Raw genomic sequence first — 21,167 nt, forward strand, 5'->3', positions numbered from 1 at the left:
AACAAAAAAAAAAAAAAAAAAAAAAAAAAAAAAAAAAAAAAAAAAAAAAAAGACAACTGCTAAAAGTTCGTAAATAACAAATCCATTCTTCCAATAACAATACACCCCAATCACTGCAGCCCGTATAACATCCGTTTATTAAAAATGAATTAGTGCACTGAATGTTCTTTTGAAATAATTACTATACTCCCTCTACAATGTTGCATATCATCCGTTAATCAAGATTGGGTGAGTGCTTAAAATGGACGAATGCTCTGAACTTTATCGGCACAGATAATACAGAAAACCTTAAACTAATTTGTTTTAACCTCCATTACGGAAAAGGAAAAAAGAAAACTCACACTTAAACTTATGCACTCGAATGGGCTAAAATCACACTTTTCAATGAAAGAAAAATGAAAGAAAGAATAAAAAATATTTACAAAAAAAAAATATGTTGAAAGTTTCGTAGAATTTGTAGAGCAACGGTGAAAAGATTATAAAATAAACGAAAAGGGGATGATTCAACAAAGAGATATCATCGAATTGCTGCGAAAATACGGTTTTTAGATAACATTTCACATTTTCACAATATTTCCAGAATGAGAAACAAATATGCAAACCTGATGATAAAAACAAGTTCAAAACTTTGAAAAGCAACAGTGGAAGATTCAAACATGAACACCAAGAGGAAGTGATTGATTCGACTAAGTGATATGCCCCAACATATATCCTGTAAACAAGCCTCAAAATTTTAAATTATTTTCACAATGAAAAAATGAGTATACAAAACATGATTCATCATCATGAATGCAACTAAACAGTAGATCGGTAAAGACCATTATCAATCCCCATCTACAGCTAAACACGGTTATCGCAACAAAACTACAGGTCGAATACTAAATAAGGATTTCCCTTCCCAAAAACAAATTTCAACAAAAGACATCACATCTCCACCAAAACAAACCCTAAAAAACGCCATAAATCAACTAGGCGCAGAGAGAACAAAAGTATTTCAGAGAACAGGGGAGCAAAATGTAACCTCGACAATTAGGAGCAAAGTTGGATCCAAAAGCGAAGGTGTTGAAAGAGCTGACGGATCTGAAATCATTGGATGGGGCAGAATCACCGCCATCAACGATCTTGTGAGAACCGGGCAAGGAAGGGGCAATAGAGGGCCTGAAATGGGAAGAAGAGAGTGAAGAGAGCCTACGAGCCGCAACCCTCAGCATCTTCGACGGGAAACAATCGAAGCCTTCCGCGGCGAAAAATGAATTGGGAAGAAGCGCTTCGAGGGATATGGAGTATTGGAGTGGAGGCGACAGAACCGGCTTTATTTTCCCCAATTTGCAGAAGAAATTTGACCTTGCCTTATTTTTAATAATAAATAAATAAATACCCTTTTTTCCCTAAATTTTTAAGAATCAAGCTAGATTTCAAAATTTAAATAAAAATGTTTAAACAAATTATTATTAATAATAATAATTAAAAAAACATTTAAGGTTTGAGATCGAGTCAAAGTATGAGTTTGTTAGTTAAACACGACTCCCTTAATTGAGGCTAGACTCCTTTGGAGTCTTAGTAATACTATGTTAGTTACCTCATGGTATGATATACGTCTCCCTTAATCGAGCCTCGACTCCTTTGGAGTCTTAGTAATACCATGTTAGTTACCTCATGGTATGATATACGCCTCCCTTAATCGAGCCTCGACTCCTTTGGAGTCTTAGTAATACCATGTTAGTTACCTCATGGTATGATATACGCCTCCCTTAATCGAGGCTCGACTCGTTAGAGTCTTAGTAATACCATGTTAGTTACCTCATGGTATGATATACGTCTCCCTTAATCGAGGCTCGACTTCTTTGGAGTTCGACTCCTTTAGAGTCTTAGTAATACCATGTTAGTTACCTCATGGTATGATATACGTCTCCCTTGATCGAGGCTCGACTCCTTTGGAGTCTTAGTAATACCATGTTAGTTACCTCATGGTATGATATTGTTCACTTTGAGCATAAACTCTCATTTTTTGCTTTGGGCTTCCAAAATGCCTCGTTCCAATAGAAAGAGTATTTTTTTTATTATAAATCCATAATCATTATCTAAATTAGCCAATATGGGACTTTCATTATCCAATAGAGTTAAGCTAAGTTTATAGAGTTTAGACTTTTTGACACTCTTTTCACGGTTGAAGTAAAAAATTATCTCGAGTCTAGATCGATACTTGTTCGACCATTAACGTTGATTCTCCACTCCCGAGTCGGGCATATGGGTTTGGTTTGTAATTTTTCCTCGAGTAATAATATTTAACCAAATACAATGTGTCCCATGTATTTTTATGTTATAGGTTTCCGCCTAGGAATGACCCATCAAGCCCATTGGGCTAGTTTTTGGGCTTTCCTAAGCTTTAACAAAGCCCAATACATTAATACATTTTTTTAATTCGAAAATTTCAAATTTTTATCTTTATATTTATTATATTAATATTAGTTATCTATACAGTAATTTAATCAATGAAAATATCCTTTAACGTAAATATACACATTTGTTTTTTTTATTTTTATAATTATATATATATATATATATATATATATGCACATATAAATTTATGTTTAATTTAATCATATTTTTAAATAATAATCAACAATGACCTTATAACCTAGAGCCTGAGTGGTGCCTAGTGTCACGGTCCTACCTTCTTGACCGTGCGGCGTCGTGATCTACACATGATCACGACTAGCCTTAAGGGGAATTAAGCCCCATATGTATTTTTCGCCCCAGCTTTGTGGCTTTGTCGGACCTTAAGCGAGGTTTGTCTTCGCCAATCGAACATCGCTTGTGCGGAATCCAAGCTTGTTCAACCACATATGTCGCCTGTGCGTGTATGTTCAATCATCTGCGACACATTCGACTTTCCTTTACGCTAGACCAACTCATTCGGCTCGACCTGGCCTCTACTCGGGCCAAGGTCTCCCAATATAACGTCGCATCTCATCTTGTCATCTCGATCCCCATCGATAGGGTCCATATGTCTTGGCGCCATCCCAAGTCTCGGGATGTCGTCGGCCATCATAACTCATTTGGTCATGCCATCGAGAATAGGCCCGCGTGTTGTTCATCTCATCGGGACTTCCCGAACATCCATCCATCTGGGTTCTATCGAGGCATAGGCCCTCCCGTGCCCATGCCGAGTCATTTACGGATACCGTCCTGGATAGCGGGTGTATGTAGCAACCACCAACACGCGGGCTAGGGCGCAATACCGGCACACCCGTGCCGTCCGGTACTGTCCTTCAAATACCCATTTCAAAGGAAGTCGCCCGAGACACTCGTCTCGACACGCTCGCCCACACTGTGACACACGTATGTGCCACAGGGTAGCTCACTTAGGCCACAGGGCCCAGGGGTGGTGGAGAGCTAACACCATGGTACCCCATATAGTACATTTTGAGCCATTTTCATTATACCAGGTGTAGACATGATTTTGGTGAGGTGTCATACGATGTCGTGCATTGTCCGTCCAATGTCCGATTGACACCAAACTTGGCGAGCATTCATATTTCATATGGACGAACTTAACTCCCGAACTGCATGTCCAAATTCCTTCCGAAACCTCGACTTTTGAGGTTAAGGCCCGAGGCCCTACCTGGCCCTTCAACAAGCCTATCTTGTCCTTCATGTCTATGCTGATGTCTCTGTTATGCTTATGTCTCAACATATATCTTCAATACCCACTTTGCGTGGTGGTGTGTTGGATGATGCATCGTCCTCCTCGATCGCATCATGGCATTCTTCTATGTTGGCCCGCATATGGCCGGATGAGGCGTCTCTTGTGGGACGCCCCTTTACTTGTCATGGCGTGAGGGTCACAACCTACTCTCTTCATACTATGGTTGTGACATTCTCCTCCACTTAACTTAGTCATCGTCCTCGATGACTTACTCGAGTCACAATCATATTGCAGATTGTGACACCTAGCACCTTGACAGAAAAACCTAGCACTAACGAACTGGTACAGGCTGAGTGTTGATTCCAATAAACGACATAAATTTTGACCATAGATGAATTCACGAGGTAAAACTAAATATGTAATTAGGAAAAGAATACGTCGTTAAACTATAAAGATCTGACTTAGAGAGTATGGACAATTATCGTGGGTGAACAGTCGTTAAACTATAAAGATCTGACTTAGAGAGCATGGACAATTATCGTGGGTGAACGGTTAATCTGGCTGAGAACCCACCAATAATAAAAACATATATGCCCAAATTGACCCCACGTGGTCAACTAAGGGCTCGAGAGGTTGACCCGTAAAGGTCGGTCAAGGGATACAAACTATGAGGGCTAGTCCTGTTTCAGTCTCGACTATGATTGTAGACTAAACGTTAGGATTTTAAACGAGAAACCGTTTGAAGATGTAATTCTCTCATATAAACTCTAGTCTCGATTTTAGTTAGAAGAAAGCCCCCCTATAATCCGACCGAGCCTAAATAAATATCAAAGACCTATATATAATATTATCTTAAATGTTTTTTTTTTTCTCAAATGGATAATGACAAAATAAAATAATGATAAAGATGACGTGTCACTTTAAAATTTAAAGTGCTAACGAAAATTTTAAAATGGATTACACTTTGTTTGTTATATTTTACCAAGTCTCTATCATGTGTGCGGTCCTCTCTCCATTGAAATCATCAGAGAGACAGACTGAACCTCTACTCCAAGCAAGCTCCACTCAACTTCCGCCATTTTTACCTGCATCACTCGATTTCGAAGTGATAAGTGCTGTGAAAATGCCGGTGTTTGCGATGAAATCGAGCTCCATTGCAGCTGTTTTCTCTATTTAACTGAGAACAATTGTTGTTAGATCTTCTTACTGTTCGCTTTGGGCTTGAAATCTTCATTTTATTCAGTTTGATTCTCAATGGCGACGAGGCTAGGGATGTTTTTCTGTGCGATCCTTCTATCGGTGCTTTTTGGCGTTGAATCGAAGTTCATGGTGTATAATACTTCGCAGACTGTTGTTCCTGGGAAGCTTAATGTTCACTTGGTTGCGCATACTCATGACGATGTTGGATGGTTGAAGACGGTTGATCAGTACTATGTTGGGTCGAACAACTCCATCCAGGTTTATTTCTTTTCTGACTATTCGTTTGAAATGATCGTGAAATTGGTTTTTTGAAATTTGACCCCCCGCCCCCTTTTTTTCAACGCAGGGAGCTTGCGTGCAGAATGTATTGGATTCTGTGGTTTCAGCTCTACTGGCTGACAAGAATCGAAAATTTATATATGTTGAGCAGGCACGTTGTTCCTTTGTTTTAGTTCTGCAAATCAGTATCTGCGTAATAATTTTTGGGGTTACGAGGAAATAATCCATGACATTGGAAAGGAACAACAATAGGAAAGAAAAGGGATGTTGTCGAGACATTTTTTTTTTCTAGCTCTTCAGATGTTGAAAACTGACACATAATTTGGTGGGATTTCCCCCTTCTTGCTTGTCTATTCCTTGATTACTGTTGCTACAGGATGAGTTTCAATGTTATATGCAGATAGGAAAATTACAGATTATAAGGGTTATTTGGATTAGCACATAAAAAAATATGGGAAAAAGAGAAAACAAGGTATAGAAGGTGTGAGATCCCACATCAGTTGGGAGGAGAACGAAACATTCTTTGTAAGGGTGTGGAAACCTTACCCTAATAGACACATTTTAAAAACCTTGAGGGAAGCCTGAAAGGGAAAGTTCAGAGAGAACAATATCTGCTAGCGGTGGGCTTGGACTGTTACAAAAAGGGACAAGAAACTTGTTAATCTTTTATTTCTTCCCTGAGTTGACATGTCTTTTAAGAGCTATCGTCCCACTAAAAAAATTATTCTTGTGATGAAATCTGTTCCTGGTCAGAAGTATAGTGAAATCACATTTCCTATTCTTTCCCTGGACCTTGCAACTAAGAAAGATGTCAACTTCTTAAAATATCCCATATAGGTGGGAACAGGGGAAGAGGTCAGATTTATCCCGATGAGAGTAAGAGTAATAACAATGTTTATAATGCTACAGCAGCAAGTATAGTAAGCATAATAATACGAAAAGAAAAAGGAGGATATGAAATAACCACAGTGGATGTATCGAATGAGCATCATAAAGGTATCAAAAGCAATATTTTTTTATTTATTTATTACAATGTCTGGGAAATTCAAGAAGCATATCTCTATAGATTTGAGTGGATCGCTGAAGTGCATGATTGCCTGCCAATAGGCGTTGGGACTTGGGAGTGCTAGGTATTTGTGTACCTTCTCTAATCATATCTTATGTCACAAGTCAAATACATGGCCGTTATTATCACAGACAGGCGAAGTGGCAGTTAATTGGACGTTTTTTTTTTCTAAAATTCTTGATAAATCAAGTTTCTTCTTTAGGGAAATTTTTAAGAGTATGGTTTATTTTTTTTAATATATTCCATCTTCTGCTTGCTAATATTTACACTTTTACTTGTTTTTTTGTTTAATCAGGCATTTTTCCAAAGATGGTGGAGAGATCAGAGTGAGATTGTACAGGATGTAGTCAAGAAACTAGTTGGCTCGGGTCAATTAGAATTCATGTATAACTATTGCTTTTTATGTCCATGTTTGAAGCTCATGAGCTTGTTGATATTTTCTTCTTCCTTTCAATGTAAATATTCGATATTATCATTTCGGTTTGACTTACGTAATTTTCCCGATGTAGAAATGGGGGCATGTGTATGCATGATGAGGCAGCAACACACTACATTGATATGATTGATCAAACAACCCTTGGGCATAGATTTATAAAGGAGGAATTTGGCGTTACTCCTACAGTTGGCTGGCAAATTGATCCCTTTGGCCATTCTGCTGTGCAGGCTTACCTATTGGGTGCAGAAGTAAGCTGCACTTTATTATATCAAGAAATCCTTTTTGAGGCAACAGAGAAAATTTAAATCACAGTACATATAGAACCACATTTTGAAGGGGAGCTTCAATGTGGAAAAAATTCTGTATGCAGTATTGAAAAGTTGGTGTCACTGTAGGTTGGATTTGATTCACTCTTTTTCGGCCGGATAGATTATCAAGACAGAGCCAAGCGTAAAATTGAGAAGAGTCTTGAAGTTGTTTGGCAGGGTTCTAAATCCCTTGGTTCATCTGCTCAGGTAACATTATGCGAGCAGTCAGTGTATAAGTAGATAAATGTTACTTTTTTGTCTTCTAGTCTCAAACTGTACAAATATGATGAGAATTTACAATTATTCATGATATGATCTTTTAATTGTTTTATTTTCTTTAAAATATGTTTGAAGGATTCTGGTTACTTCATATTTGTGATTACCTTTTTGATTTTCACAGATTTTTGCTGGTGCTTTCCCTGAAAACTATGAACCTCCTTCTGGTTTCTACTTTGAAGTTAATGATGCTTCCCCAATAGTTCAAGTAATCTTTTTTTTTATTCCCCTTAATTTACGTATTCGGTAAATTATATATTTATTATAAAAGTTAATAATTGCGACACTAATTCCATCTCTGATATGAAGGATGATATTAACTTGTTTGATTACAATGTTCAAGATCGAGTGAATGACTTTGTTGCTGCTGCAGTAGCGCAGGTAACCAATTAAAGTCAATTTTGTATATTAGGTAACATGGACTGTGAAAAGTTATCCTTTTCATATCTTCTCAGTTTTTCTTTGCGTATTTTGGGAAACTATCTATAATCATGCATGTTACACTATTCCAATTGTTGTAGATATTTGGATTAAAAGTAATGATTGCGGTTGAAAGAAGATTTAACATTTTTTCCCTAAAATATTGTTGTAATGACGTAATTTCCCCCTTCAGTACACGTTGATTGTTAATTTTTCATTAATTAATAATGTAATATTCTCTTTTAAAATGTGTTGATTGTTGAATCTCAATTATTAAGTGTGCACTCTTTCACGTAATATGCTCATATTTACAAATATATCATAGTAGATCATCAGTATATGCTAATGTTAGCAAGAGTTGAGGTGCTTTTTGAGGCATTCTTTCTTTGTACTTTGATTTGAAGTTGGTTTTTTAATTTTTTTTTTCAAAGGAAAGAAAGTATATAATGTTGTAAATTGTAATTGAATCTCAATTTTTTTATAGTGATTTCAAGAATTTAAAAATACTAGCACCAATGTGGTAATTTCGTTTTTTATGTTCTCCCTACTTTTTTCCTTTTTAATATTTTTGAACTACTTGTATTCTACTATAACTTGCAATGCATTATCAGAGTAGCTTTGAATTGTATACTTTCTCACGTGCAAATTAACCATGTATGTATTCCACATTGTATTCTTTGAACAAAGTTTTATTTGCTTAAATTAGAAAAATAAATTCCATGAAAGAATTAGGCAGACAAATAATAATAAAAACTAGTATAAGAATAAATAAATAACTAAAAACACACAAACACACATGTTCGACAGAGACATTCTGTAATGTCATCTTGAGGTTTAACTACGAGGGAGTTCCACTTCACATTTGCAATCAATTTTGATGGATATGTGTCGATCAGAAGATGATTGAATCAACTTTTTTTTTCCTCAATATCTGCTCAACAATGGTGTTTGAACGATGCTAAAGTATAGTGGAGTTAGAAGTTGACAGGAAGAGTTGTATCCCACGTTGAAATTTTAATACGATTCAAAAGTCATCATATATGATTACTCATTTGTTGCATGTTGGATTATATAGTTGAAAGGCTCTCTTTTTTGTGCACTGGCACCCAGGGTGAGATCCATGGTTTGTTGATGATCTTTGACTCCTGCTGTCTTGTTTTGCTGTGCCACTTCTAAACGTGAATTATATAAATTTTGGTGTTCATAAGACAAGCAGTAGAATCAATTTGTCTTACTTTCTCTAACTTGAGTACACCTTAAAGGATTTGTTTGTCTGAGGGCACATGCAAACAAGAAGCTTTTTTTCCTTTTTGTTTAACGAGGTCATATTAATTGATGTTGACCATTTTGGGCTCAGGCAAACATAACTCGAACAAATCATATAATGTGGACAATGGGAACAGATTTCAAATATCAATATGCACACACCTGGTTCAGGCAGTTGGACAAGCTCATTCACTACGTGAACAAGGTATTATGACTTGTACTGAAAAATCTGTGTTAGATTTTTTGCTATTGTAAGTTGCAATTTTATATTATAGGGCATCCCTTACTTTAAACTTGAAACGTAAGGGCCTATTAGGAGATGAAGAGGATGGTGCTAGGGAGGAGAAAATAAACATGATATATTTTTAGATTGGTGTATTGTGTTGAAGTTTATTTATTTATTTATTTTTTTATAAGAGACAATTTCATTGATGATTGAAATTTACTTACAAAAGGGATGTAATATCAATGGTGTTTACAAAAGACCTTCCCAATTTGCAATGAGGGAGGTATAACTACGGGAAATAAAAATATTAGATAGTTTACACCAAGATATAAACTCTTGGTGTAAACTCTTTCAGCCTTTCTGAGTGATGCCTTACAGATCCCTCTCTTTTATATTCTTCTTCCTTCCATGATATTTTGGAAATGGAAATGAATTAAAGCTTGTTTATGAGGATTGTCGCAATTGTTGACATCAAAGCTGATGATGAGATAACGGGGATTATTTTGGGACTACAACACACACACACACACACACACACACACACAACTTTTTATATGATTTTTCATACTGATTTCATATTTGTGTGATTCCACGATGAGTGTGTAAGTGCTTTGGGTACATCAATTTTGACTATTTTTAGCTTTTCTATTGCTGATTTCACTGTACAATTCCAGGATGGACGTGTAAATGCTTTGTACTCTACTCCATCTGTTTACACATCTGCAAAATTTGCTACAAATAGTTCCTGGCCAGTCAAGACTGATGACTTTTTTCCGTAAGTTTGATTGAAGTTAAGTATGGATAATCTATTTTCTCAAATTCAATTTTCTCTTAAAGTTGAAGATTTTCTGTATCAGCTATGCAGATCGAGTAAATGCTTACTGGACCGGATATTTCACAAGTAGGCCATCCATTAAGTACTTTGTCAGAATGATGAGTGGTTATTATCTGGTATCTGCGATGTAACTCTGCAGTTACATTTACTACAAAACATTGGGTTTAACATCAGTTGTGACTATAATGTTCTGTTGTTCCACCAGGCAGCAAGGCAACTGGAGTTTTTCATTGGAAGGAGTAGCACAGGCTCAAATACAGATTATTTGGCTGATGCCTTAGCAATTGCTCAACATCATGATGCAGTTACCGGTACAGAAAAGCAGCATGTGGCAAATGATTATGCAAAACGACTGTGGATAGGCTATAAGGAGGTATATTATTGACTTTGTTCCAGAAATACTTTAGACCTTTGAGCTTAGTTTTGATCGACCAATCTTTTCAACTGTATTTCTACAGGCAGAGAAGTTAGTGGCATCTGCACTTGCTTGCTTAGTGGAGTCCACTCCATATTCTGAATGTGGTAACCCAACCGCAAAGTTCCAGCAGGTAATGAACGCAAGCACCTTTGGAACTTGATTTTGTTGTATTTTATCGTTTGGAAAGTTATGAAGGCATCTAGATGTGGGGTTCAGGAATGAAAATGATAGAGCATGAAAAGGAGAGAGAAAGGATATTGAAAAAAGGAACTATGGCATCTATAGAGACAGTAGAGAGTGAGAAAGAGATTATAGAGAGTGGATTAGAACTCTTCTCTAAGACCTAGTTATAAAGGTAAAAAATTTGCAGTACACCAAATAAAAGAACAGTAATAAACTCAAAATTGTAGCTAAAATGGTCGCTTTCTAGATTTTGACTGTGTGTTCCCAAAATGAAATTGAGAATTTGTTTTCCTTCAATAGTTTTCAACTGGTTTTAACTGTTTATGAGCCTTCAGCTTGTTACTTATCAGTACACTTGAAAAACTTTTCGCTCAAGTCTTTGTGTTGGAAGTTAATTGATGGCGTTACTGTTAAATCTTAAGCCTACCAAAAGTTTGTAGATTAAATCAGTTTTATCATTGTTCTCAAGTTCATCTCTGTATAGTCGATCAAGTTACATCATTGGCCTTGATAAAGTCGTTTGGCTCGTTAACTGAGCTTGTTTCTTTCTCTGGCTTTCTAGTGCCCCCTCCTGAATGTAAGCTATTGTCCTGCATCAGAACTTGATCTATCTCAAGGAAAAGATTTGGTACGGAACTTCTTAAAATTCCATATTCTAGAGTTTCTCTTAAATAGATAAGACTCTGTTCAGTGATCTTTAGTGCACAATCTAATCTATTATTGTGGTTTTTTCATCATATGTAGGTTGTTGTTATCTACAATCCTCTTGGATGGACTAGGAGGGATATCATACGAATACCTGTGAGTGCCACCACATTTCATTGAATATATGTTTTTATCCTACTTGGATTTTTCATTGAGATCAAATGAAAGAAGACGAGGGGAATAAAAAAACCAATCCCCAAAAAAGAGTTCAATTAACCTAGAAAGTGGCTACTATTAAACGAAATAATATCTATAGGGTAATTACTAGAGACTTTATACACAGAGGCTAGAGAGAGGTGTGAAATCTAACATGGGATCACACCTCACCCAAAGTTCTTTTTTTATATGTTTGTCATAATCCATTATTTTTTCTTCTTGTGTTTTGGATATATTTGTGGACCAGGCAAGTGCATACATAGCACAGAAGTAATGGCTGAATTTCTGCACTACATGCATGTAGTATGTTTACATGATAGTTTATTGGACGTATTTATGATCCATTCTTTAATCGTGAAGTAGTGGATGAATTATGGATTACTGAAGATGATACGTGATGTTTTCTCCAAATGTCACCATCTGTCACGACACAAATATGTGTGGGACTTTATCTTTGGAACATGTTCTTGAATGATGATACATCTCTCTTTTTGAATAGTTTCTTCATGTTATTATACGTTTTCATGAGTTTAAGGTTTCTTCATGCAGGGTACATTATGGAATAATGATCTTGAACTTTTCTAAATATGTTCAATATTTTCTTTATCTTAAAATGTTTTATCCATATCTTATAAACTTCAAACTTTCTGGAATTTACTTATTTCTCTCCCATAATGCCTTGAATGTGAATACTTTCTTTATGACATTGTAGCCCTTTATTCTACAAGACCTGTTCCTGCTCCTTGGCCGGCGTTTGCACCTTCCAGTTACTTTTCCATATAATATATCATCACCAATTTATTGGCACATTCTCAATTGTTTTTGGTTGCAATTTCTAAATGGATACAGGTTATCAGCGAAGATGTTGCAGTTAAAGATTCCGAAGGGAAAGTAATCGAGTCACAGCTCCTTCCTCTTACTGATGCAAGCATGCACTTGAGAATTTATCATGTAAAGGCCTACTTTGGTAGCATCCCTACTGCAACTCCAAAATTTTGGCTTGCGTTTCCAGTTTCAGTTCCACCATTTGGCTTCAGCACATATATTATCTCAACTTCCAGTAGGGCAGGTTGGTTTATATAGGGTTGTTTCATGTTTGAACTAAATTGAATATGGAAGTTGGAACATGATTGGAACTCATGTCGTCATCATTCTTTTGGTGCAGGCGTTAAGTCAATAAAATCTTCAATCCATACATTTCCGAGTGCTGAACTACCCACTTTTCAAGTCGGTAATGGAAACCTGCAGCTTAAATTTTCTGTGGATCAAGGAAAAATTGTTTACGGCAACAGCAAGAGTAAAGTATGTAATCTAACCAACATTAAACTGTTACTATTATTTAATGCAGAAGTTCTTAAATCTTGAGTTCTCTATTTTTAGCCATGAAATGTGACCAAATAGCAGGTGTTTTTGGTTGGAAACAAAAACCCATAATAAGAGAGGAGTTTTTCTTTCTTGCTTTCTTTTTTCTAAAGTTTGTTAGTGCTTTAGCCAACTTGTGTGCACCTCAATAAATCTAACAAGACAACTCTTTGATCCTACTGCAAGGCTGACAAATGACCAGAAAACTCTTCCAGTCAACTTCTAATGGAATCAAGTAGACAATGTAACATCATCCAGATGCTAAACGAATAAGAACATCCACTAAATTGTCTAAAATTTCTATACATATTCTATAAAGTATGCCATTTCTCTTTGGCCAAATTCTCTATTGAAACACAGCTACCGTTTTGGACCAAAGAGGTTTTAACTTTCTCCTTGAACTGCTGCCCCTGAATTGCTTGCACCAGAAGCTTGATAAAAATTCTTGTTATCTTCATTAAAGAAAAGCCCAAGTGTTATTTTGTCTACTATTGAAGTTTATTTTGTATACTAATATTATGCAAAGACAGTGAACTGTTCTTCATTTTCACCCCTCTTCTTGAAAAAAAGAGAAGAAAGAAAGGAAGAACCGGCGGGTTTTTGTAGCTGAAATACTACTTTTAATCATTGAAGGTTGATGAATTGGTTGAGCAATCATACAGCTACTATTCAGGATATGATGGCAGTCGTGACAAAGCTCCGCAGGTAGACTGTGTTATTTGGAAGTGTTTATTGTTTTATTTCAGTTATTTGGATTCTAACTTGAAAATTGGTATTGGTTACCCCATATGAATTTTGTAAATACTAGTTGTTAACAATTAAATTTTCAGAACGCTGGGGCCTATATTTTCCGTCCAAACGGGACATTTCCCATAGCACCCACTAAACAGGTATATTTTATCCCTGAAAATATGGGATTTAACAACAGTTATAATTCTCATGAAAGAAAAATCTTTTCTTCAAATTTTCAGGTTCCCTTGACAGTTATGCGAGGTCATTTGGTGGAAGAAGTACATCAACAGATAAATCCCTGGATATATCAGGTAATATTCTTTATATTAGTGGTGAATATTAGTTGTCCATGTTCATGATAATAATAAATAAATGATCTTGTTTCTGTTTTTCCTTTTCTTATTTAATAATCCATGTTCATGATATATCAGGTAATATTGACAAATGAAAATTCTCTTGGGTCACTCTCGTTGTTAAATTGAAGCTTTGGAGCGGAAGTCATCATATAATGTTTTACACACACGGTGATTAATATTTTGAGTTATTGCTACTTTGACATTTGCAGGTAACCAGACTTCAAAAGGAAAAAGACCACGTTGAAGTTGAATTTACTGTAAGCTTACTGCACTATCTCTTGTACTCTTATTTTGAGCAAGCACGCAACGTAGCAAATGCAAAAGATAAGAGTGCATGACAGAGTGCCTAATTTATTCTGCATATGCTGTTCCAACACTACAGATTGAAAGGAGGGACATTGACTAAACATATGTGCATAGTCTATTCGGCAATAATTATGGCTTAAAATTACAATTCAATCTTATTTGAAACATTTATTAATATCCACAAAAAAATGTATTCATATTATTTAATTATTGTTTAAACTAGTTAATTCAATTAAAGTAGAGTATCACAAATTAATTATCTAATCAAATTTAATTAAGTACAATAGTAATTGTATGAACTTTACAAAAGTATTCATAATGTAGGAAATAGATATTATCATGAGTAACATAATGATAAATATATTTATTTTATTAATAATTTAGAAAATTTACTGTATTGTTATTTATTCCTATTAACTAATAAAATCTAATGTGTTAATAATTGAATGTCAATGTTATCTTAGCTAAATGTCTTAACTGAACCAAGAAAAAAAAAAAAAAGAGTTTTTGGTTTCATTTGAACTCATCAATCTAATTACTGCTTTGTATTTTTCATGATCAATTCAACTATATTCATATATGCACATACTTCTTTGTATTTGTTTTCATCCTGCATCCTATTTCTGAAGTGTCCCCCAACTGCCCAAACAAACACCCTTCATGTTAGTAAATTTCAGCATCTAATACCGCTGCTAACTATATGTGTGCCTTTTAGGTTGGGCCTATACCTATTGATGATGGAATTGGCAAAGAGGTAGCCACTCAAATTACTACTGCTATGAAAACCAACAAAACATTTTATACAGATTCCAACGGCAGAGATTTTATCAAAAGGGTATGATGTCAGCTTATTTCCTTTTCACTTTATAGCACTTTTAGAATTGACGTAACCGCAATATAAGAATTTTTACCCGCATTGTAATTACTTGGTGCTCCTTGATTGAGTTGATATGGAGTTGTCTGGAGAGTGATGATTTCCTTGATTGAGTTGATATGAACCTCTGATTACTTGATTTTGATATCATTTAATCATTCATTCTTGCAGATTCGTGACTATAGAGCAGACTGGAACCTTGAAGTGAACCAGCCTGTTGCGGGAAATTATTATCCTGTAAGTGCTTTTATTCCCGTGGCCTTTTTGGAGCATTTTCTTCTGTAACAATATCCATTTTATAGCATTATTTGCTAAAACCACTCTATCCTATAGGACTCGTACATCAGATGCTATTATATGACTCCAATGAATAGAATAGCAATGAGTGTTTTCTCTCTGAATCCTTCTTCAATCTGTTAGACTGTACTAAAAAAAGGTTGATTATAAATTTGGTCCTATGGTTTTGAAAAACGAATGTAATTCTTGTGATTTTAGATGTTAGAATTAGTTCTTGACAAAACCCTCCTAAATACTCGATCTCTACTAATTGGATATTAGACTGAGTGAAAGGAAGCACTATGGGAGAAAAGAAGAAAAAGTCCGTATAACTAGTAGCCAAATGCTTGACTCAAATATATGGTCTCAATTATGAGAAAGCCTCTATGTACACCACCTCATAGCCAAAATGCAACGAATCGAGATTGGCCTTTCTCCAATTAAAGGTTTCAAATGTCTTCCTGGATGAGGATCTACAAATAGAAGTTTACATGAGCTCTCCACCCTGTTTTGTATAGGAGGAGGAGAACAAGAGAGGTCAATTGAAGTAGAAACCAAATGACAGGGCCAAGAATCTGTGATCGATCTAAAGAACCATTTCTAGATACGATTCTGCTTTCCCTTCGTACTATCGAGATTCTTTCACCTCTTTCTTTTGACACTAATGAAAACAATGGTGAGAATGAGGATCACTTTGGAACTCGTTGAGAATGTGCATTTTAGGATTGGATCTAAAAACTCTCCATCATGTTGTGAATCCTTCGACCATGAGAGAGTCTTTTGGTAGTCATGTGAAGCTTAACTTGTTTTAGCAGCTATGTGATGGTTTGTCATTCATGGTAAGTGTAGGAGTTGGGCAAAGCGATAAAAGCTATTTATAAGGATTTTATTAAACCATAAAGACTATTTATGAGGTTCTATCAAATTTTTATGACAAAATTTGAACTTTTAAAACCATGAGACAAAGTTCTTTTTCCAAATCAAGGGACCAAATATGTAATTTAACTTAAAAAAAAATGAAGGTGTATATGAGCCAGATAAGGTAATTGCTGACAGAATATCTGTGAATTTCATGCTTGTAGATGAATATGGCTTCTGATCTTATCCTTGTTTCTCCTTATTCTCACATTAAATTTGCACTGTATTGTTGTTTAATTAAGTGAATTGTCCTTTCAGATAAATCTTGGGATCTATACGCAAGACGATAAGAAAGAATTTTCAGTTTTGGTAGATCGTGCGCTTGGGGGGTCCAGCCTAGTTGATGGGCAGTTGGAGTTGATGCTTCACAGGTGCATAATTATATTTTTTTTAAAAAAGTACAGTTCTTTTTTTCTTCTAATATTCATGCTATGAACTGCTGGAGATTTGCCTAAGCAATTTGATAGTTTACTTGATTGATATAATTACAACTCACCACATAGCTGATTGACACTGGGAAATTTTTCTTTATGCAAAATATATTTGTCGGACCTAATTTATGTTCTTTTTACTTGTAGGAGGCTATTACTAGATGATTCAAGAGGTGTTGCAGAGGCTTTAAATGAAACAGTTTGTGTTAATAATGAATGCAGAGGACTAATAGTAAGTAGTCGCACCTAACTCTTAAAAATATATGGACCTAGAGGTGACATTAATTGATCGGATGCACAAAACAGGATGATCCTCTCTCTCCTTTCTTGGCTCCACCCTCCCACTCCTTTCCACCTCACCAAAAGCCAAGCCTGACCTCTCACCATCCCCGTACACTCCCCATCGACGATGGTGACGACACCTACACTTGAGAAGATCTCAACCACCATTGAAGGGAAGAATTACTCGATATGAATTGACAGTAGATATAGAGGAAGCAGAGTTAGGATATTGGAAATTACTCAAGACAGGGCATTCTTCATATCCTTGCATTGAGAAACCTTTAAATGTTTGGTAGGCCTTTCAAGCATTGCTTTCTGCATCGCTGAACCATAAGTTCTTTGAGGAGGAACGTTTTGCCAAACAAACCATTTGAGTGGCAAAAATAACCAACAATAAGGGTACCTTAGCTGAAATTACTATTATCAACAATGATGGTCTCAACGAATTTTTTGCTCCTGTTAGTGAAGAGAGAAAGGGTTGGGAAGCCTTTATAAGCTTTTATCTAACTACGCATCTGCTCCTCCATTAAAAACGGTACAGCTATCCAAACATGCCCGACCTCTAACTAGAAAGGCATCCATTAAACACACACCAAATGCCATCTACCAACCAAAAATCCCTCCTCCTCCACCTTTCATTATCCCCACCAAACCAGTGTTCTCGGCTGTCCCACGTGCCTCTTACAAACATGCCCTGATTGCTGATTGTAACCTAGCTGTGGCCCTTTCCTCTGCCCACCAAGCCAAATCTCTATTGTGTAATTCTTATGGGGTTGGATTAAGGTAAAATAATTTCCTCACGACCGCTGGGACCATGATAGTTTGGCGATGCTTGTGGAGGGCTTATTGAAATTGCCGAGAAGACCATCTCTCTGATCGATTTAGTGGAAGCAAGTAACATTAATAAATTTATGAAACAAATGAACCAAAATTAACAACCTGATCATATTAATTAGGTATATCAAAACTAACTAATATAATTGTTCTTTTTCTCACATTAACCACAATCTCTGTCTGTTATCTTCCTCTTTTATTCATTTTTCCTTTGTTCTTCCTCTCTGCTTTGCTGTTCTGTACCACTTTTAGTACTCACTTCTTACATTATGCTGTACAGATTCAAGGAAAACTATATTACAGAATTGATCCATTAGGAGAAGGTGCAAAATGGCGTCGTTCGTTTGGTCAGGAGATCTATTCTCCACTTCTTCTAGCCTTTGCTGAACAGGTGAATATTGGAGGAAGGGAAAAGGAGAAGTTATAATATGATTATATTAACCTTAGAAAGTAATTAACCTGCAGGATGGAGATAATTGGGCAAAATCTCATAAAGTTACTTTCTCTGGAATTGATTCATCATACAGTTTACCCAAAAATGTTGCTGTTATAACTTTACAGGTAATTATGATTTTTTTTTTATTGGTTTGCTCCCTTCTCAACCTGTAGACTGCTGCACCACCCATCTTTTATTTTTTTGTATTATTATTTTTTTATGAGAACAAGTGAATTCTTCAAACCCTTCTTCATAACATATCTTCAGTTTCTTGTGCTTTATTATTATTATTATTTTTAATAATCACTGCTCTAATTTTAAACAGGAAATCCACGATGGAAACATTCTACTTCGATTGGCTCATTTATACGAGGTGCTAATCTATCCATTCTCAGGAAGTAGTTTCACTTTCTCTTGGTCTAATACTGGCTATAAGTTTTGTTTGAGTTTTTTTTTTTTTTTCCTTGTTAAACAAGAAACAAAACTTGTGATTGATGTAATGAAAGAAGCTAATGCTCAAAAAATGCAAACTCGACAAGGAAGTGAAAAAGCGGAAAACTAAAGAAAACCGTAGAGGGAAACATAACATAAGACTTTATCCTTTTCTAGAGCCCGAAATCCAATCAAATTTACTTGATCCATAAATGCTTAGGGTTTAGGGTTTAGGGTTGAGTGAAGTTTTGCTTGATTACTTAATTATAATCTTGCTTTAGAATGACATGTAAATATTTGTGCTTTATTTATGAACTTGAGTATATTCAATTGACGTCTGAATGAAATTTTAGAAAGAACGGGCTAGGGAAAAAACAGAGAAATAATTCTTCTGCCAACTTCTCCATCGACTTAGGCCAGTGGTAAAACCTTTTTATCCACATTGTTATGTTGGGGTTCATTTGTTGAAATTGTCCAAAATATCTATGCTACTTTTAAGAGCAAGCATGTTGGGACTGCCCCTTCATAGTTTTATTCATCTGTTAATCTGAGATGTAATGTTTGAGAAAATCTGCTATATGTTTCAATCATCATTAAACAATGAATGTTCGCTGTTGTTTATCCCAATTACTAATTTGCTTTGTTGGCTTATCAAAATGGAAAAGGCTGGAGAGGAAAAGGAATATTCAGTGATTTCTAGAGTAGAACTAAAGAAGCTATTTCCAGGAAAGGAGGTATAAGCAACAGATTCTTAACTAGTTTGCTAATCATTTAGCTTCTTCTATAACATCTTATGGCTTTCCCCATTCATTTCAGATCAAGAAGGTAACAGAAATGAACTTGTCTGCTAACCAAAAGAGAACAGATATGGAGAAGAAACGCAAGGTCTGGAAGGTAGAAAATGGTTCAAATGAAGTTGAAGTTAAGAGAGGAGGGCCTGTAGATCCTAAAAGGTTAGTGGTGGAACTTTCTCCTATGGAAATCCGGACCTTTATCATTGATTTGGGTGAGGAGCTGCTCAACCGCAAATTTCTTTTTGATGCTTAATACTTTGAAGTTCATGGCCTCTGGTCTGCGTTTTAGTTTTGTTTTCCTTTTGTTTTCCTTTTATTTGGGAATTCAGGTTAACCTTTCAGTTTGCTACTGAACGGGAAAAATTAAAAAGAAATATAAATAATTTGAGAGGTTAACCTTCGTTGTATGCCAGTGCCTCATGTTCATCATGAGAGAAGGCAGTTCCTTGAGTAGTTCAGTCCTGTAAACAATACACGTGAACTTAATTGAGGCTCGACTCCTTTTTTTTGGAAGTCTTTTGTTCCACATTTGAGGATTTACCAATTTATTGACACGACTAAGTTTAAGGCACGACTCTAATACCATGTTAGACGAACAGAACTCTCCACAATGGTATGATATTGTTTACTTTGAGCATAAGCTCTCATGACTTTGCTTTGGGTTTCCCCAAAAGGTCTCCGACCAATGGAGATAGTATTCTTTGATTATAAACCTATATCATTCCCTAAATTAGCCAATGTGGAACTTTTATCATCCAACACTTTTTTGTTTGACCTATCGGTAGATGCCATGTACTTTAACCAGCTAAGAGATGCTTATGTCTACTATAATGTGATTTAAGGGTATTAGTGTTTTTTACTTAAGAAAAAAAAATGATTTTTTTTTTTTTTGAAGTTTTTAAAAATTTTTAAGCATATTAATCAATTTTTTTTTTTATGAAATAAAGTATTAATTGTTTCAATTTAAAACGAAAGATTTTATTTTTATTTTAAATTTTAAGGATATTTTATTTTGATTGAAAATGGTTTGATACCCATTTTATTTTTTGTTTCTCGTTTTTTTTTAATTATTCTTGTTTATTCCTTATTTTGAATTTTAATCCAAATTTCAAAAATAAAATATATATTTTTAAAATTTTCAAAATCTTGTTCTTGTTTTTTTTTTTTTTTTTTTTTTTTTTTTTTTTTTTTTTTTTTTTTTTTTTTTTTTTTTTATTTTTTAATTGAAGTGCGTAGAAAATCAATAAAGTTAAATGTGAAAATACTATTTATTATAGCATTTATAAGTTTCATTTAAAAATAATAATAATAATAAAATTATTATTAAAAAGGGTTTATAAATTCTATTTATTTTAAATTTTTTATTTTAATCTTGAAAATATTTCTAAAGTAAAAAAAAAAAAAATATATCATAAATGGAAGCAATGTTCATAAATTATAAAGTTTGAAATATTTATAAAAATTGCATGAATTAAAATACAAACTACACCGATGACATCTTCCATATTATTTTATCGATTAATTTTAACATGCTTAAACGACAGCTAAATTTAAATTACAAATTGTTTTTGTTTAATCTCGATGATCTTGAATATTTATTTCATAATCCACCATAAATTGTCCACAAAATCTATTACAATAAATTTAAATGTCGATTATGGTATCAAATTACAAGGGTATTTTCATTCTTTTCGATGTCCGATCTCAAAAT

The 21,167-nt window shown here is 34.9% G+C and overlaps 2 protein-coding genes across 3 annotated transcripts in view; one reads left to right on the forward strand and one right to left on the reverse strand.

Moving 5' to 3' along the window:
* Positions 1 to 1,352, reverse strand: part of LOC111487805 (cytochrome b-c1 complex subunit Rieske-4, mitochondrial-like) — a 3,632-nt gene extending 2,280 nt beyond the window's left edge. The window contains exon 1 of the mRNA XM_023135344.1: positions 1,022 to 1,352. Coding sequence (XP_022991112.1) covers positions 1,022 to 1,211 — 190 coding nt within the window. The 5' untranslated portion in view covers positions 1,212 to 1,352. The remainder of the gene's footprint in view (positions 1 to 1,021) is intronic.
* Positions 1,353 to 4,634: 3,282 nt separating this feature from the next.
* Positions 4,635 to 19,982, forward strand: LOC111487803 (probable alpha-mannosidase At5g13980). 2 transcript variants are annotated; one of them, XM_023135340.1, is made up of 29 exons: positions 4,635 to 5,107; positions 5,196 to 5,279; positions 6,490 to 6,578; positions 6,704 to 6,878; positions 7,026 to 7,145; positions 7,339 to 7,422; positions 7,524 to 7,595; positions 8,992 to 9,105; positions 9,801 to 9,901; positions 9,984 to 10,077; positions 10,167 to 10,334; positions 10,420 to 10,509; positions 11,125 to 11,190; positions 11,307 to 11,363; positions 12,273 to 12,492; positions 12,589 to 12,725; positions 13,419 to 13,490; positions 13,616 to 13,675; positions 13,757 to 13,828; positions 14,083 to 14,130; positions 14,895 to 15,014; positions 15,225 to 15,290; positions 16,506 to 16,618; positions 16,826 to 16,910; positions 18,075 to 18,185; positions 18,260 to 18,355; positions 18,556 to 18,603; positions 19,328 to 19,396; positions 19,479 to 19,982. In XM_023135340.1, exons 1-29 carry the CDS (start codon positions 4,904 to 4,906, stop codon positions 19,707 to 19,709), a joined length of 3,066 nt encoding a protein of 1,021 aa, XP_022991108.1. In that variant the 5' UTR covers positions 4,635 to 4,903; the 3' UTR covers positions 19,710 to 19,982. The 2 variants fall into 2 exon arrangements, with proteins under 2 accessions (XP_022991108.1, XP_022991107.1); XM_023135339.1 differs by having other exon boundaries at positions 12,589 to 12,721; positions 13,409 to 13,490.
* Positions 19,983 to 21,167: the final 1,185 nt, after the last annotated feature.

Source organism: Cucurbita maxima, unplaced genomic scaffold (genome assembly GCF_002738345.1).
Source record: "Cucurbita maxima cultivar Rimu unplaced genomic scaffold, Cmax_1.0 Cma_Scf00012, whole genome shotgun sequence".
NCBI lineage: Eukaryota > Viridiplantae > Streptophyta > Magnoliopsida > Cucurbitales > Cucurbitaceae > Cucurbita > Cucurbita maxima.

Bases quoted from the DNA above. Each gene is read 5' to 3' on its own strand.
- LOC111487803 (XM_023135339.1), top strand. From the start codon at position 4,904: ATGGCGACGAGGCTAGGGATGTTTTTCTGTGCGATCCTTCTATCGGTG. The intron at 5,108-5,195 runs GTTTATTTCTTT...TTTTCAACGCAG, and splicing joins GGTCGAACAACTCCATCCAG to GGAGCTTGCGTGCAGAATGT. The intron at 5,280-6,489 runs GCACGTTGTTCC...TTGTTTAATCAG, and splicing joins AATTTATATATGTTGAGCAG to GCATTTTTCCAAAGATGGTG.